Source organism: Leptosomus discolor, chromosome 2 (assembly GCF_034619465.1).
Source record: "Leptosomus discolor isolate bLepDis1 chromosome 2, bLepDis1.hap2, whole genome shotgun sequence".
NCBI lineage: Eukaryota > Metazoa > Chordata > Aves > Leptosomiformes > Leptosomidae > Leptosomus > Leptosomus discolor.
In genome coordinates, this window is record NC_141392.1 from 1,239,146 (window position 1) to 1,254,689 (window position 15,544).

General features: G+C 46.8%; 1 protein-coding gene across 1 annotated transcript in view; it reads right to left on the reverse strand.

The window, feature by feature from the left end:
- The window catches only part of ZNF318 (zinc finger protein 318), a 28,259-nt gene extending 12,946 nt beyond the window's left edge, over positions 1 to 15,313 (reverse strand). Inside the window, exons 1-4 of the mRNA XM_086460521.1 lie at positions 14,942 to 15,313; positions 8,431 to 8,576; positions 2,867 to 3,500; positions 329 to 1,753 (exon numbers count right to left, since the gene is read on the reverse strand). Coding sequence (XP_086316647.1) covers positions 329 to 1,753; positions 2,867 to 3,500; positions 8,431 to 8,576; positions 14,942 to 15,313 — 2,577 coding nt within the window. The remainder of the gene's footprint in view (positions 1 to 328; positions 1,754 to 2,866; positions 3,501 to 8,430; positions 8,577 to 14,941) is intronic.
- Positions 15,314 to 15,544: the final 231 nt, after the last annotated feature.

A 15,544-nucleotide genomic window follows, 5' to 3' on the forward strand; every position in this document is an offset into this window, starting at 1 on the left:
CTAAAGCTCAGTGGAATAAAGCCAAGCTGTGGTCACCATGTGTTTTTTTCTGTAAGACTCTGGCTGGCCCCGAGAACTTCAACTTTGTGCTTGATTTCATCTGTTCAGCCATAACCTATGGGGGAATTTTAAATGCATTTTTAAATATTGTCACAGAGTAATACAGACAAATGCCTAGAAATCTTTAACAGAAGCAAATTTTGTCCAACTGCTTTTAAACTGGAGCTACTCAGGGGAAAAAATAAAAGGCAGACCTGAAGAGGAAAAGCTTCTACCCCAGCAACGAAGCAGTCCAACATATTTTGATGTGTCAGAATAAATAACATACCTTCTGCTTTTGAGCCGCCCGATTCTTTTCATCTGACATCTTTTCTGGGGTATTTTTGAGAGGGTTTGATGACAGACGAAGGGGCACTTTGGAATGAGTAGGAGTGGTAGGGACACGAACAAGCACAGAACCGTCTCTTTTTAAATCAGGGACATCCTTTCCCATCGAGACCGTCTCAATCACCCGGAGGTTGGGACGCGTGGGGTTGGCTGACATGGCCATCGTAAGAAGACCGTGAGCTTCCGGCAGCGCAGGGTTAGGCTGCTGGGCGGGGGGGTACATGGTCCAGCCAGGGGCCGCATATGCCATGTAGTGCCCATACGCATCATACCCTGGAGGAGCCATTGTGGGAGGTGGATAGTTTTGGGGCATTTGAGTGGCAGTGAACTGGGAATAGTTGGGAATTTGGTACTGGGAAACAGAAGTAGGTGTAGGTGTCAAACTAGCAGGAGCGGGTGGAACTGAGGGAATGAGAGAGACCGAAGGAAGAGGCTGTTCTGGTGCACGTGGAGGTACGTCCTGTCCCACCGGCTTGTTCTTAGCGTAGTCTGATTTCTGAAGAGAGGAGGCATCTTTGGGCTGCTGGAAAGAGACGGGAGGTGACGCCGAGCGCTGCTGGCCCGACTCGGGAGAACGGGTGTCACTGCGGCTGCGACGCAAGTCCCAGGGGTCAAGCCTGCGGGGGTCTGAGGAGCGACGATCAGGAGAGCGGGATGCCAACTTTTTGCCGTGGAGGCGCTCCTGGGTACGAACAGCCAGTTTTCCAATCTCAGCAACACCAATGTCAAGTCCAATGGTTTTGAGCAAGTCATGGATCTTCGCGTACTCGGCGTTAGGCTCTTCTAAAGGGTCCACCTTGACAGCTGGAGCAGGAGAAGGAGGTGGGCTCACTTTCTGGCTTATTATCTCACTGCCACAACTCACTAGGGGCTTCTGAACGGGGAGAGATTCAGGTTTGGTGTCTTCATCCTCATCACCATAAAGAAATTTCTCTTCATCCTCAATGTCAGGAAAACTACGCCTCCTCTTCTCCTGAGCACTGACAGAATCAGCCATCATGCCCAGAATTCTGGAGAAACCACTCCCATCCTGACTGGCCCTCTCATGAGGCAGCAGGAAGTCAGTATGGCGATCAGCAGGCTCTGACTTGGGTTCTACCTTTTCCTTGTGACTTAAGAAGCTTCCAAACTTCTCTTCAAACGTGAAAGCATTTTGGGGAGCCCCGGAAAGTGGGCTCCACTCATATAAACCGTCACGCAACCCCTTATTTGCAGATTCCACAACAGAGTCTTTGTTAAACCGTTTGAGAAAGTTCTCCACTTCAGAGGCAAAAGGAGCCGTGTCGTTACTCTGGGGCAGAGACGAATGGCCAGAAAGAAGAGGAAGGTCCTTGCTGGGAGCCGGACTGCTTGAAAAGCTCTCAGGCTGAAAGAGAGAGAAGTTAATATTTACAACAGTACCTTCTGAGGCGACCATGCACCTCACAGAACAAACAAAGGAACGTGTTATTTCCTCCTTGGGCTCACAGCTGAAGAAAAGAGTTAGAAAAGACAATATACAGTTGAAAGAGAACACGGAAGATTACAAAATGAGTTGTCTAATGATTCTGGAAAGTCGTGTCCAGCAACGAACGCTTATCTCGGAGAACACACAAAATCACAATCATATTTCATTAATTTTTTGCGAGAATAAGAACTGAAACTTTTAAATTGAAACCCCGTTAACATAATTTTGGCTATGCTTTGAGTTCAATCACAAACAGGATTTCAACACCTTAAGACAGGTAACAAAAACTGCACTGGGATTACTCCCAGTCACTTCTTCAGATATGCAGAACTTATGCCCTGTTAAACAGGATTGCCAGTAAGAGGTGTAGAATGGGATCCTCGGTATTGGAGCAACTCCTGAGAGAAACACGTCACTGTCAAACCAACACTGATCAGTACGACAGGCAGATCAGAAGTGATGCCCTAAAGCATGAAACGTCAACTTATCACAGTGGTCACAACCGCTTATCATGCCATTGCTCTCATTTTGAGACTCGACTGGTATAGTTTGGGTACAAATTAAGTAGAGGTGATCCCAGCCTACAGCCCAAAGGGAAAGAAATAAGGAAACTCAAAGATGTTTTCAGCCAGAGGGACTGAGGATGCATTAGGCAGTTCTCCCAGTCCACAAAGATACAAGAAAGAGGCACCGTGACAGGCAGAGAGCTTCGATCAACGTCCTGACTGCCTGTGGTACAAAAAGACGCAGCTCTTCTACAAGAGCTGGCCCAGATCTCAGCATCCTGGTCTGAATTTCAACAAAAACATTTTATTCTGCCTCAGATTTTATATGAGTCTTGATGAAACGCCTTCGCCAAGTTTCTAATGCAATCCTAACTTGTACAGGCCTGCAAAAAGATACCTGTCCTCTCAAAGACGGGAAAACATAAAGATTTGGCTTTTCTATTTTGGAAATCAAACTCACATTCTGTATCATGAAGGGACTGTTTTGGAAAGTAGAAACAGACAGACAGACAGACAGAGATCAAACCTGAATTGGAGACTCTACTTCCATCTCCACTCGTTTCTTCAGAATAGATTTTTTGGGCATGGATGGGATTTCCTCAGGCCTATACGTATACCGCGGCTCAGAGGTCTGTAGTGTGTTAGTCAAGCCAGGGATCACATAACCGCTGCCTGAAACTTCATGATTCAAGTTTCTACTGCGCTCTTCTTCTTCTCTTTTCCTCCTTGCACGGTCAAGCTCTCGGAATTCTTCATTCAGGTATGATGGGCTTGGGCTTCTACTGCGGCTGCGGCTTCGTCTGCGATAGTTTCGTGTTCCTGATGAGAAACCTTGATGCTCTCCACTCATACCGTGCATCTTCTCATCCTTTTCGTACCGTGGACGCTTTATTTCTCGTCCCCTCTCTTCTGGCCTCGATGGGTAGGAGGATTTCCTGAGTTTGTCACCATCTCTGTCAGATCCACGAGGCAGGTCTTCTCGACGACTGTAATGGGGACTATAATCTGACCGATGGACGAAAACATCTCGGTTGCGGTAGTCTTCATCATGTCTCATGACGAAGGGACTTGAAGGTTGATCTTCATGTGATGGGTATCTCTCGAGGCCTCGAGGACATGAGAGGCCTCTAGTGAATATTGGACCATCAGCCATATCATCCCTGCGTAAGAGAAGCGTAGAACAAACCTAAGTACATGAGTCAGAGGAAACAAAGTCTTACTCCTCAAGAGTACGAAATTTCCAAATCAGTTTCAGAATAACATCTCCATCACTAAACAGAAGCAACATTTTAGGTACTTAAAGGGCCAGGGAGAGAGGGAGACTTATTTTTAATGGTATTATACATCCCTCCTAGGAAATGACCAGCAAACACAGTGACACGAAGAACGCAACTCATACTGCAGAAGGAGGGCCTTGAAAAATTGATAGGATGGATTTATTTCTGTGAAGGAGAGAGACTACATGTTTTAAAAAACCCTTACTATCATATTTCAGACCACAATCCCTTTCCTCATATCTCCCAGCTAGATGCCAAGGTCACATTTCATATGAATTATTCAAGGTATAATTCAGTTTCACACTGGCAAATGCAAAGAGATCCCCTTTTTATCTTCAGCTGCGGATAAGGACCACAAATTCAAGCACCATTTTCTGTTGCATCGGAGCCGTAGACAGGACTATCACTAATCACATGAACTGCTACACCCAAACAGCAGCACAGTTTTTTATAAGGTTATCTATGAACCAGGGACAGTAAATGGAACAGTATCTATCGTTCCTTCGCGCCAGCCCCTGCATTATTACACACAGTGGGTGTGCAACTGGCACAACACCAGAGGAACTAGTTTCATCTCTTGGAGTTATCTTCTTTTGGACCCATTCCTACACACACCACCAAGTACGATTACTGTTTTAACTCAGGCCTTTCTCCCCACCTCTAAAAGCTTTTCTGGAACTGTTCTTTAGATCAGGCAGAATCAAACCAAACCTCTTCAAAATTACCAGGTGGCTGGTTTTACTCACAGGTATTTCAGAAATCCAGCAAGATCCTCCAAGAATGGGAAGCAAATGTGCTCCTTAAGAGAAATCAATGGGACAGAAAACCTAGAGAAATGTCTTTCCTGAGTGACCACGACATCGGCTTGAGATAAGCCACGTGTGATAGCCTGAATCCTCAAAAATCCCCTCCTCCTACTCAGGAAAGTCCCTCCAAAGATCTGAGAAAGAACAAATCAAGTCATGCCAGATAGTGTCTTCAAAAAAATTTGCAGACAAATTACAGCCCTGGTTTTTAAAGTCACCATACTAAAGAGTAACAGACATAAACAGACAAGGTTTTTTTCTTGAGTATTTTCATAGCTTACACGTGCATTTTTAAGAACAAAACCAACACAAAACTTCACTTTATCTCTAACCTGAATCATTGCAAAGCATTTCATATATTGTTAGACGCTTTATCAGTCCAACACATCTTATAAGGCAAACAGGCACAGCACTAGACGGTATCTTTCCAGCTTCCAGCAAACTACGCACATCCACCCTCTCCAAAAGCAAGAAAGTATCTAAAAAGTAGCCACAAATAAAATTTCATACATAAATGCTGCTGTTCACAGCCTACATAAAGGTGCATCTATCCCCAGTGTCACCTCTTCTGACAGCCTGCTAAACCTACATAAGCTGCACGAACACGCCCGGTGGAGTCACAGAGGTATTTCACCATCCACCTTCAGCTGATTTTTGTGCAGATCATTTGCATGCATGCTTGCCAGGTGTCACCTACGATTCAAATGCTCTGACTGCAGTGGCAAAGCAGAAGGAATATTCAATCACACTCTGGAAATAAAGGAACAGCAAACCTACTATATTTACAACTAGAAAGATGTCCCAAATACACTCCAAACAGCTAAGATGCAAAGTTAAAACCCAAAGATTAAATACAGATGTGAAGAAAAGGATTACTTGCCTTACACTGTGATTCTGTGAATTCTTTGAAACATGTTTTCTGTAAATACAGTCCAACAGAGATGCGTCCCTCTTAACTGGTTCGGGTGCTTTTAGCCAGCAACGTCCACTACAGGCTACTGCATCCCTGAGAGAGGAACCAAGGTGGTACCACTGTGACCATCCCAATTCCTCCACCAACACAGACTCCATGAACTACTGGAATCTGCAGTTCCAGAGAAGGAGAACAGACCACAGACTACACAGGCACGATGCCTCAGAGAACTACAACTAGGGTAAGGGAAGTTTACTTTTTTGGCATATTTATTCATACACACAGAAACAGAAATAACTAATGGTGTTCTGCTGTCAGCAACCAACAGGACTCCACCTTAACACGCAGCCTTTGAACGGGAAGTCAGACGAGCTCTTCCTACTGAAGCCAACTGTTGCTCTTGATATTATGCCAAAAAAAATGCTATTTCAGAGCACAGCTTAACACAGACCAAGTCCCTGCAGTGATATGGTCTAATCTTTTGGATTAACCTCAGACGAAAGAACTGCTGGGATGCTCTGTAGAGCTTATGCCAGCTCAGAGAGTAGTAGAATGTCTTAAAAATACTGACAGAGGGAGAGACGGAAGACAGGGAGAGGGATAAGACATATTCTTCACTCTGACAGACTGAGATTCTGGAAGACAAAAAAATACTAATCTGTTGAAGTAGAAGACCGAAGCTGCTTAGGCGACCTTGAAGTCAGAGGGCAGCAGCACTCAGTGTGCTTACTCAGACGTGCAGCAGGCCAGCTGCTCTAGAAACTCGGGATGTTTTAGGATGGACCTGCACGTGGACACACACCCTGAGAAGTTCTCCTGGGGCATCCTGAAAACCCACTGCTGCAGGGGAATCCAAAAGCATCCCTGATTTCCATCCTTTGGCATTTTATTTCCTCTACAGGCTAACGGACCTCTCTGCCAACAAGCCAATGAACCTCTCTACCATCCCAAGGCCCTGCAAATTACGGAGAATAATTTGTAAAAGGGATTGCTTGAAATCTCTGAGTAGTTAGCAAAAATAGCTGAAAACAACTAAATTCAGAACCATTTGCTCCAATTACTTCAAAATTTGACATCTTCAGAAAACATTCTATTTTTTCCTTTTTCTTTTTTTTTTAAAAATGAGAATGAGAACGTATCACATGCCAAACAAGAATGTGATAAGCCCAATACTAAACCCAACGATGATTCACAATAAGGGCTACTTTAAAGCCCAGTGATAGATATAAAGTCGGTGTCCCAGTACCAGGGCAGCCTCTCAGAGGGTAAAAAAAAATGCATGATGAAAAAAATATGATAAACAATGTCCTTAAGCAAATACAAAGTGTCTTTAAAACCAACCAAAATGGCTAAACAGTGAAGAAACGTGGAAGTCAGAAGTGGTACCTAGAAGATTCAGGAAAGGCTAAGGGATGGCTAGGTTGTCACACGCCGTCAGCTTCTGGTCAGTGGGCACCACTCAGACAAGTGCAGCCAGCACAAATACACTGGACAAAAAACCCCAAACCATTTTAAATGTAACCACATGGAGTCCTTGCACACCTACACTACAAATATATGGGAAGTCGCCCAAGAACTGAGGTCTACAGGGTCTCACTTTCTCTTATTCCCATTCTGATTCATCTGTCACTTTTATACCTTCTCAGGAGTCTAATTCTAGTCTTTTTTTTACATCTATGGGTCCTGTAACAGAGATGAAGTGAAAGTTCTCCATCACTTTCACTCTTATGTTAAAATAAACTCCACTGTACCTAACGTTACTTCTAACCACGCACCATAACCACAAACCAGGTTAAATATACAACCTCTCTGAAGAAAAGGAAGCAATGGGACAAACACACCTCCCTGTCCCACAGGTGCTCAGCTTGCCAGAGCAGTGCCAGCTCTCCTGCACGCCCTTCCCTCTCCGTCCAGCCACGGCACTCTCCCTGGGCATATGCACTCACTCCACTCACAAGACTGCAGGCTGCACAGGGGATTTACAAACCGAACACTGATCCCAAGAGAACTGAGGTAAAGGCGTAAAAGTGACAGCACTGGAAACTAAACCCTCATTTGGCTTTCCACACCTGCTGGAACATAACCTTACACTTGAGAAAGACAGGAAATTCACTTATTCTGCTCACTTCTCTCTTTTTCTCTCTCTCACGCTTTTTCTTTCTTTTTTTTTTTTTTTTCAACAGTTGGGGCTATTTGCATCAAAAATGGAAGTTACAGTGCTTTTTTTGTGCTGGACACTTATCCCTGACTTGAAACTGTAACTGTACGCTCTGGGGCACAAACTATACCATCTTGAACTTCGCAATTCAAGACAAAGGAAACGATGTTATTTGCACAAAGTCTTCTGATTTTACTTCTTTTGACAGGTTATACTTGTTCTTTAATTGAAGGCAAAGATTTCCCAACAGTATCTACTAATATTTATAACTCACTGTTCACAGCACTATTTTTAACACAGAAGACATCGCTTCACTATGTTTCTCTCCAATTTCAATCAAGGGACCCTAAGAATTCTAACACTTATTCTATCATGTATGAGACTGCCTGACTATGTTCCCTTGTCTTCTGCAAGGTTTTTAAAGTCAAAATAATAAATTTCCCTCAAGCTACACTAGAGCTTTCTTCTGGACTATTCTCAAAAATCAGGAAAGGAGATTATTCCCCCCAATAACGGAGGAAGTTGAAGCTTTATGCTATTCACAAACGACCTTCCCGCCAGTCAGTACTAGGTAGGTTCGTAAGAAACAGAAGGAGGTGGCTGAAGCTGTGCAACGTCAAGCGAAGGAGCTCCCTCCTGCAACATACCCCGGACACTTTTAGTTCATATCAGTTTTAGAAGCAGTTGACAGAAGTCAGAGAAGAAAGAGCCGTTTAGTTACTACAACAGGCAGCGACGTTTGTTCAGGAACGCCCTGCAGCACAGCTTGCTGGTGGCTGGGGGAGCGCGCCAGGGAAGCACCACCACTGCTCGCCTTCCTACCCTTCTCCCCTGGGCCTTCCCTGGCCGAGGCAGGGGCTCGGTCTCGCCCAGCACAGCCACTCCCACGGTCTCACTGTGTCACGCACCTGAATCCCCCCCTGCGGAGGACCATACCTGTCACTCAGGTTATCAATTGGTGAGCCCAGTCTATCAGGCAGCCTCCTTCGCTCTGGTGTGCCAATGCAATACCGGTCATTACCAACAGTAATCCGCAAACTCTGTTCCAGTGAAGACTCAGAGCGGAGACTCGGTGAGCGTCTCTGTAAATTGAAGAAAGAGTGCAAGCCCATCAATCAGGGAATTTTCATCTCAGCTACAGAAAGGCAAGTGACTCTGCTCTGCTTAACACATGGGACTTGGGGTGGATGGATCAACTAAAAAAAACAAACTGGAAGAACAATTGTTCCAAATATTTCAGTTGTCTTTAGTTATTAAAGAAAGGTGAAGGTATTGACTGCATTTCAGTTCCATCGTAGCTGCCATAACACGCTCTATATTTACATTATCTAGAAGGGAAATTTTCAACTTGAAAATACATTTCATAAAGCACCATTCTGGAAGGTGGAAAAACAGAGAGAAGTTCAAGAAGCCCCAGATTTGCTGCTGTCCTCCCTTCTTTGTAGAGGAGAAGCAGCTAAACAAACACCGCACAAAAAACAGTGCCAGGAATTTCTTAATAAGTGTGTCTGGGTTTCTGGCCCTTTCCAGCTTTAGTAACAACATGAACTGAAGTATAAACCCGTGCAAATAAAGATTTTCCTAGCAGTGATGTTTTAAACCGTTTTCCTCACCTCATGCTGCTTTCAGCAGAGAAGCACAACGTAACACCAACACCGCCAGTGACTACAGAAACACCACCTACAACAGAATCGCCATCACCATTCTTTATTACTGGTAGAGCTAAACCAGAGCCAAGTAAAGTTGCCTTTGAAAAAACTACAGCCAAGAAGGCCTGAGCTAACTGCCTCTGCACAGCCCTTCCTCTGGATCCATAATACAGAAAATGTCATTACTGGTAAGTTCTGCTTAATGAGTTATGCCTCACGTCGTTCTAGAACACGGCACTACGATACGGGAATGATCAAAGTCAGGGGAGTTCCATAAGAAATAGATGAGACTGCCTGAAGACAGAAATACTTGATCTGCTTTTTTAAACCAACATGGTTTAGATTCTGCTTCACAGGAAGCAATGAACCAGCTTCAGTTCTGCCAAACCAGTCATGCACTGCATATTGCTTTCACCGCTGAAAACTGCAGCAGAAAGCAGCAGGTGCACTCTGTTGTCTGCACCCACCGTGAGAAGATGCAGCAGGTTCAGCTCAATCCTCCAAGAGACCAAAAGAAGGACAGCACATAAACAAAACTGCTTTGATTTTGAAGCATACTTCAGGTTGGCCATTAGATCACCCTTATTACAGAGACTGCGTGTTTGTCGGGAGACTTAACTGGAAGAGCAGTATTCTCTGTAGTCATGTGGTGGACTTGGCAGTGCTGGGTTAACGGTTGGACCTGACAATCTTAAAGGTCTTTTCCAACCTAAACGATTCTATGATAATCCCCAACAAGAAACAAAAGAATTGCCTCACAAATTTGCCAGAACAAAACTGACATGCAGTACAAATCTGCACGAGCACCCACTGTGCACATAACCGTGTCCTGAGGTAACTTACTAGTGATTTCTGGTTTGCTCCCTGAATCTGATTTCCTGGCATTTATCAGAACACTTTTTAGTTACTTGCTAAGGCCAACTGTGTTCTATAGCTGTTGCATTAAAGGGCAAAGGAACGTGGCAGAAAACAACCCCCCTTGCATTCCAGCTTGTCCTCGGGTATCGGAGGAGCTGGGGGTGGCTGGGCTCAGACCCTGAGTGACGGCCAGCCGGGCTCTGTGAGTCCGGTCATGTCCAGTACCAGTCTAGCGGCGCTGGACCAAGCGAGTAGGAGCACATGGAGGAGCGTGGCTGGGTTCACCAGAGCTCACACGGCTGCACTGGTAACAGGGCAGTTCATCGGAGCAGCAAGGGGTGCACAAGCTCTTTGGCTTGCCGGTGAGAACTGCACTGTCTGCCAAGCACGTGCCAATTGCCAACATGAGTAACACAGCCTGGCTATACAACACATTAAGTGATAAAAACAACTCTATAGAGATTTCCGAGTTTCCCAGGAAGCACTTGGTGTAACCGAGTGTTTGAGTCTTACCCATAGGCATCCCTATGGGGGTAGAGAGAGGCTCAGCCCGTCGACTGATCCCAAAAGTCTAAGATGGTCTGTGACTCGTCATCAATGATATCTTCCCTAACAGCCTCCTCTCTTAAGCTATTTTTATACTATTTTTTACTTTTCAGGTGGACCTTCAGTGACTCTAGTCATACATACCTTTGTTGTAAGCGGTGCTTTGCTTTTAAAGGTATAGACGAGAGAAAATTCAGAGCGCAAGCTCAGTGAGGGGTGGTCACACCTGGGAGGTGGGTAGCTTTTGTGATGGAGGTGTGGTTTGGTATTATAACAATATTATAATAAGCCAAGTTCGCTTCAGGATATGAGTTTGTCAAAAAGATGACAGACTGTTGGCCTAGGGTAGCAACTATGCAGCTTATCAGTTCCACTGTATCACCGAGTTCCCATCTCAGCAATGGTCGCACAGAGCCTGGCCGCACTGTCTCCCCTCCACCCCAGCCTCCGTGTTATTTCTCCTAGGAGCCAGCACACCAGGCTCCCCTGGTGTGGCCAACGTCTACGGTTGCAGGTTATGTAGCCTAGGGAATTACCGTGCAACAGATTTTTTGCGTATCAGCTGCATTCCACCCTGGAAACTCCCTCTTCGCTGTACAGGGGAAGGTATCTCAGTAAGTTCCCACTGTAATTACTCACAACAGCACAGTATGATCCTGCAACGGCCTGGCTGAGACACAACACATACAAGGTGCCTGTGGCTCATACAAACACATACTGAAGGCTCGCATGTGCCCAGCGTAACAGCGAATTTGGAGGGCTGCCTCAAGAAGCGATCATTTTGAAAGGTATCTTCTTGCCACGACAACCACCTCCAGGAACTGGAGACAGAGAAGTGAAGTCTCAGAACAAACTTCTGGGCAAAGGAAAGAAATAGTTTCCATTTAGAAAGTCTGGGATGTTAGGATCGCCCATGACTTCTGTACAGACCGCCCAGAGACTGCAGTTACGGTGGCACACATCTGACCGTCAAATTATTATTTTTTTTTCAGTTTAAGAAATTCTGGTTTTAAGAGCTTTTTCCTTTGGAGCACTGAACACCACACTACTAGCCATGCCTACCTATGCACTGCCCTGCATTCTCCTTCCTTCCTGTTCTGGTGCCAGTTACCATTGCTGTATTACTGCACAGGTTGCACACCAGCCTGTCATTTCTCCCTTCTCTGCTGACCCAACGTACTCCAGTCCTCTAATTTCAGCCAATTTTCTTACAAGAAGCAAAGAAGCTGAGAGGAACTATAAAAAGCAGGCAGGTCAGCAGGGACAAATAAAAGCAGCATGTGTCAGCCTTGCAAGAACAAATAAAGTCTGCCAAAACGCCTCATTGTACAGCCCGGACCTTCCTCTCCCCCGTTACTCGCCCCAAACCGCTGCTGTCACTCCATGCTCGTCCAATTCCCACAAAGCTCTCCTCAACTACTGAGAAACTAAAGCCATCCGTCCGATGTCCAACACACAGCTCCACTGGCAGTCAGCATCCCAGTTATGCATGAGAAAATGGGCACCCACGCTGATAACCAGGGAACACGAGCTCCACCTCAAAACAAACAAACACACACACATAAAGCCCCCTCCCAGAATCAAGAAAAGGGAATAAGAAAACTCCATGGCTGCTCCTGCCACACTTCAATTCATGTGAAGGGTAGGGACAATAACTCAGGGCTTGTATTCAAAGAGTCTCTGCATTTCACCCCATGCCCTTACCACATCAGCATCTTCATTCCACATCCTACACCTCCCACCCTTATGCATTTAGTCCCTTCTTCCAAGTCCCCCTTCCTTGTTGCAGCTTAAATTCCTCTTCCTCAGTCTCGTGTCTGAATTTGCCTCCTTTCAGTGACAGCTCCAAAATGCCACTTACTAACACATGTGTGCAACTCCTCACATTTCCACACTCTGTATCCTCAAACTTCTGAAGACAGGCTCTTAAGTCATATAAATCTGAAAACTTAATATTAAAACTTTACCCGACCATGCTGACCCAACACATCTTCTGCCTGCTTTGTTTTGATCACACTTAGTTCAACTGTTTGGAAAACATCAGCATAATCTCAGCTTTTATCCTTCTCTAATTAATGCTAATTTTGTAAACAGTACTTCTAAAAATTAAAATCAACCTGTATATGTATTTTACTTTAAAGAAGAAATAGTGTTGGTTAAACACCTTTTGGTGGACAAAAACTTCCATGGAAAAAATATGCACAACATATACTCTAGGAATTACTTACACTGGGCTTTAGCATATGCAAGACACAGCTCAATAACAAGCTCCATTTAATTGTCTCAAGATCCCTCTAAGTGTGAGCGCTGCTTCCTAGAGAAAGGTTTTCCTTAATGCAGTAACATTCTTGTAAAAACCAAAAAATCTACTTGGCTCAGCAGTTCAGCACTACCTAACTTGCTAAAGCCTAACTTCTAGGATTAATTTTTCAACCCTTCTCTGAAATCAGAATAGGTAAGAAAAACATCAAGAATACGCAACAGTTCGCTTGAGATGACTACTGTAACATAAGCCAGAAGGGTGCAAAATTAACACTGGAAGAAAAATATTTGTCAAGAATAATGTTTGTGTAAAGTGGGAGGTTTTGGTGTTTTTTTTTTTTTCCCCTAAAGGGGGAGTGGGAGCCTTCTGGTCAACAACTGCTAGTTCAAATGTCTCCAAGTCTGAACCACCAACACATTCAGCACTGTAGTTTTGTTACAGCTGGCACAGGTTCGCAGCCTACCATGGATACAACGAAAGGGCAGACTGAGTGATGGTGAAGTCAGTTCACAGAAGTTTGTCATCCCCTCGGTTGTGACCATGCAACTGTCCATCAAGCCATAACATCAAACTGACATGAATCAGATGAAAAATTATCTCCTTTTAAAAAAGTACTTACTTTCAATCTGGGTCTTACTAGCAATGCAACTTGCAGGGCTACCCCACAGACGACCTACAGGGCTGAGCTAATGGTGAAACACAGCCTGAAACCAAATGGCCAGAGGCAAGCTCCTCAGCCTGTCTTGGCTTAACTGTCAAACACAACACTGTCTTCCCATATCTCCAGGTCAGCTCACTCTTAAATAGCAAATAGCACCAACAGCTGAAATTTTAACTCCACTACAATCACCAATCATCCCTTCTGTGGCTACAGCTCCAAAGAGACCCGGTGAGAACCTGCACGGCCATCGGAAAGGCAACCCCCATTCTCTCCTGGGGTCCCATCACGCAGTGAATCAGCAGACAACGTATTTTTGTTGGACTGACTTTCAGCCACATCGTTTCCTCAAATCAGCTCACCCTGCAACTTCACAAATATAAGTGTGAGCAGGCAGGAGGGGGCAGAATATACTGCAGAGCTAGAGGAAAAAGTGAGTGCATCGTTCTTTTTAATTGTACATGTGCTGGATTCAATGACCATGGAACTACAGCCTAAAATATCCCAGTATGAAAATCTCTTCTTTCAGCACAACACAAACGCACAGTGAACCTACCACACACCACAGGTAACAGTTACCAGACCAGACAATCACCGCACCAAGGAGTAACAAGAGAAAACCTAGGCGAGTGAATGCCACTCGCTCAAAAAAAAAGTATAGCTACACACTCTGGTTTAGTATGAAGGTGTCTGCATCCAAGCTGGTGTCACTGCAGGTGCCAAACCAGAGTCTCACACGCCCAAATCAGATTTTGCCCAGACTGAGCAAGAAGACTGGAACACCTTCTGCACAGCTACCACTACAAAGCAGTGCCTATCAAAGAATACCTCTCAAAGATACACATCTGCAACAGAATCTCCTTTGTACACCCGTGACAGCAGGAAGAAGTCAGACAAACTACTCATTCAACACCCCATTAAAGAAGTTATCTTCCCACAAATTAAACGAGATTCGTACAGTGATACAAACCAGTGTTAAATGGACAAAAGAGACCACTTACACCCTTTCCCTTAGCAAATGATAGCATCATCTTTGAGCCTTATCTAAAATGGCTCTAGCTGATAAGAGAGAAACAAAAATGTAACGGGAAATAAACGAAAAGCGTTACTTAAAATGGAAAGCCATGATTTTTGTTTTCCCACTTGGCTCTCTAAGGAACAGGCGGGAAATCGCCCTTCTCCCTCCGCGCACGGAGAGCCCGGGGCTGGTGTAATTCCGCCAGGACCCCGCAGCCGCAAGTTTGGGGCCCTGGCCCCGCTGTCCCCCGCTCCCGCCCTTCCGCCGGGGGCGACACGGGCTGACCCCAGGGCACTGCCGGGGGACCGCTGAGGGGAGGCCGGTGCTGCGGCGGGGGACGGTGGTCGCCATCGCCGAGGGCCGCGTAGGCGGCGGGGCTCCCCCGCAGCCTGACAGCCCCCGAGGAAGGAGGCGAGCCCCGCACCGAGACCCCCTCAGCGCACCGCAGTAGTTACCCGGTTGCTGCTGCCGTCTCCGTGCTCGCTCCCCCTGCGGCCCCGGGTTCCCCCGGGCCCCGGTCCTCCCGGCGGCGATGGCAACCTTCTGCTGCGATGCGGCGACGGGGATCGGCGGGAGGCGCCGCGGTGGCCCGACGGGGAGCGGTGGCGGCGCGGCGGGGGACGGGGCGAAGCGGAGCGCGGCGGCGAGGCACAGGCGGCGGCGGCGGCGGCGGCGGCTGGCGGCGGGGGAGGCCGGCCGCGGCCTGGCCCCGGCCCCGATGTGCTGGAGCGGGAGGCGCGGGACCCCGACGAGCTGCCTTCTTTCAGCCGGTGGGAGGAAGACGACGACGACGAGGGGCCGGAGCGGCCGCTGCTGGAGCGGTACATGATGGCGCCGGCGGCCCGGGGGTCCCGGCGGCCTGCGCGGGCGCCCCAGCTCCTCTGACCCGGCCCCCCCCACCTCCCTCCGCGGCTGCCCCCCCCCCCCGCCCCCCGCGCGTGCGCGCCGCCGGCCGCCCTGCGCGCTCCCGAGCCAGGCACCCCGGGGCCCGGCGGGGGGAGGAGGGGGGGGGCGGGGTGAGCCCGGGCCGTGAAGGGGGCGGGGGGCGGGAGGCGCTT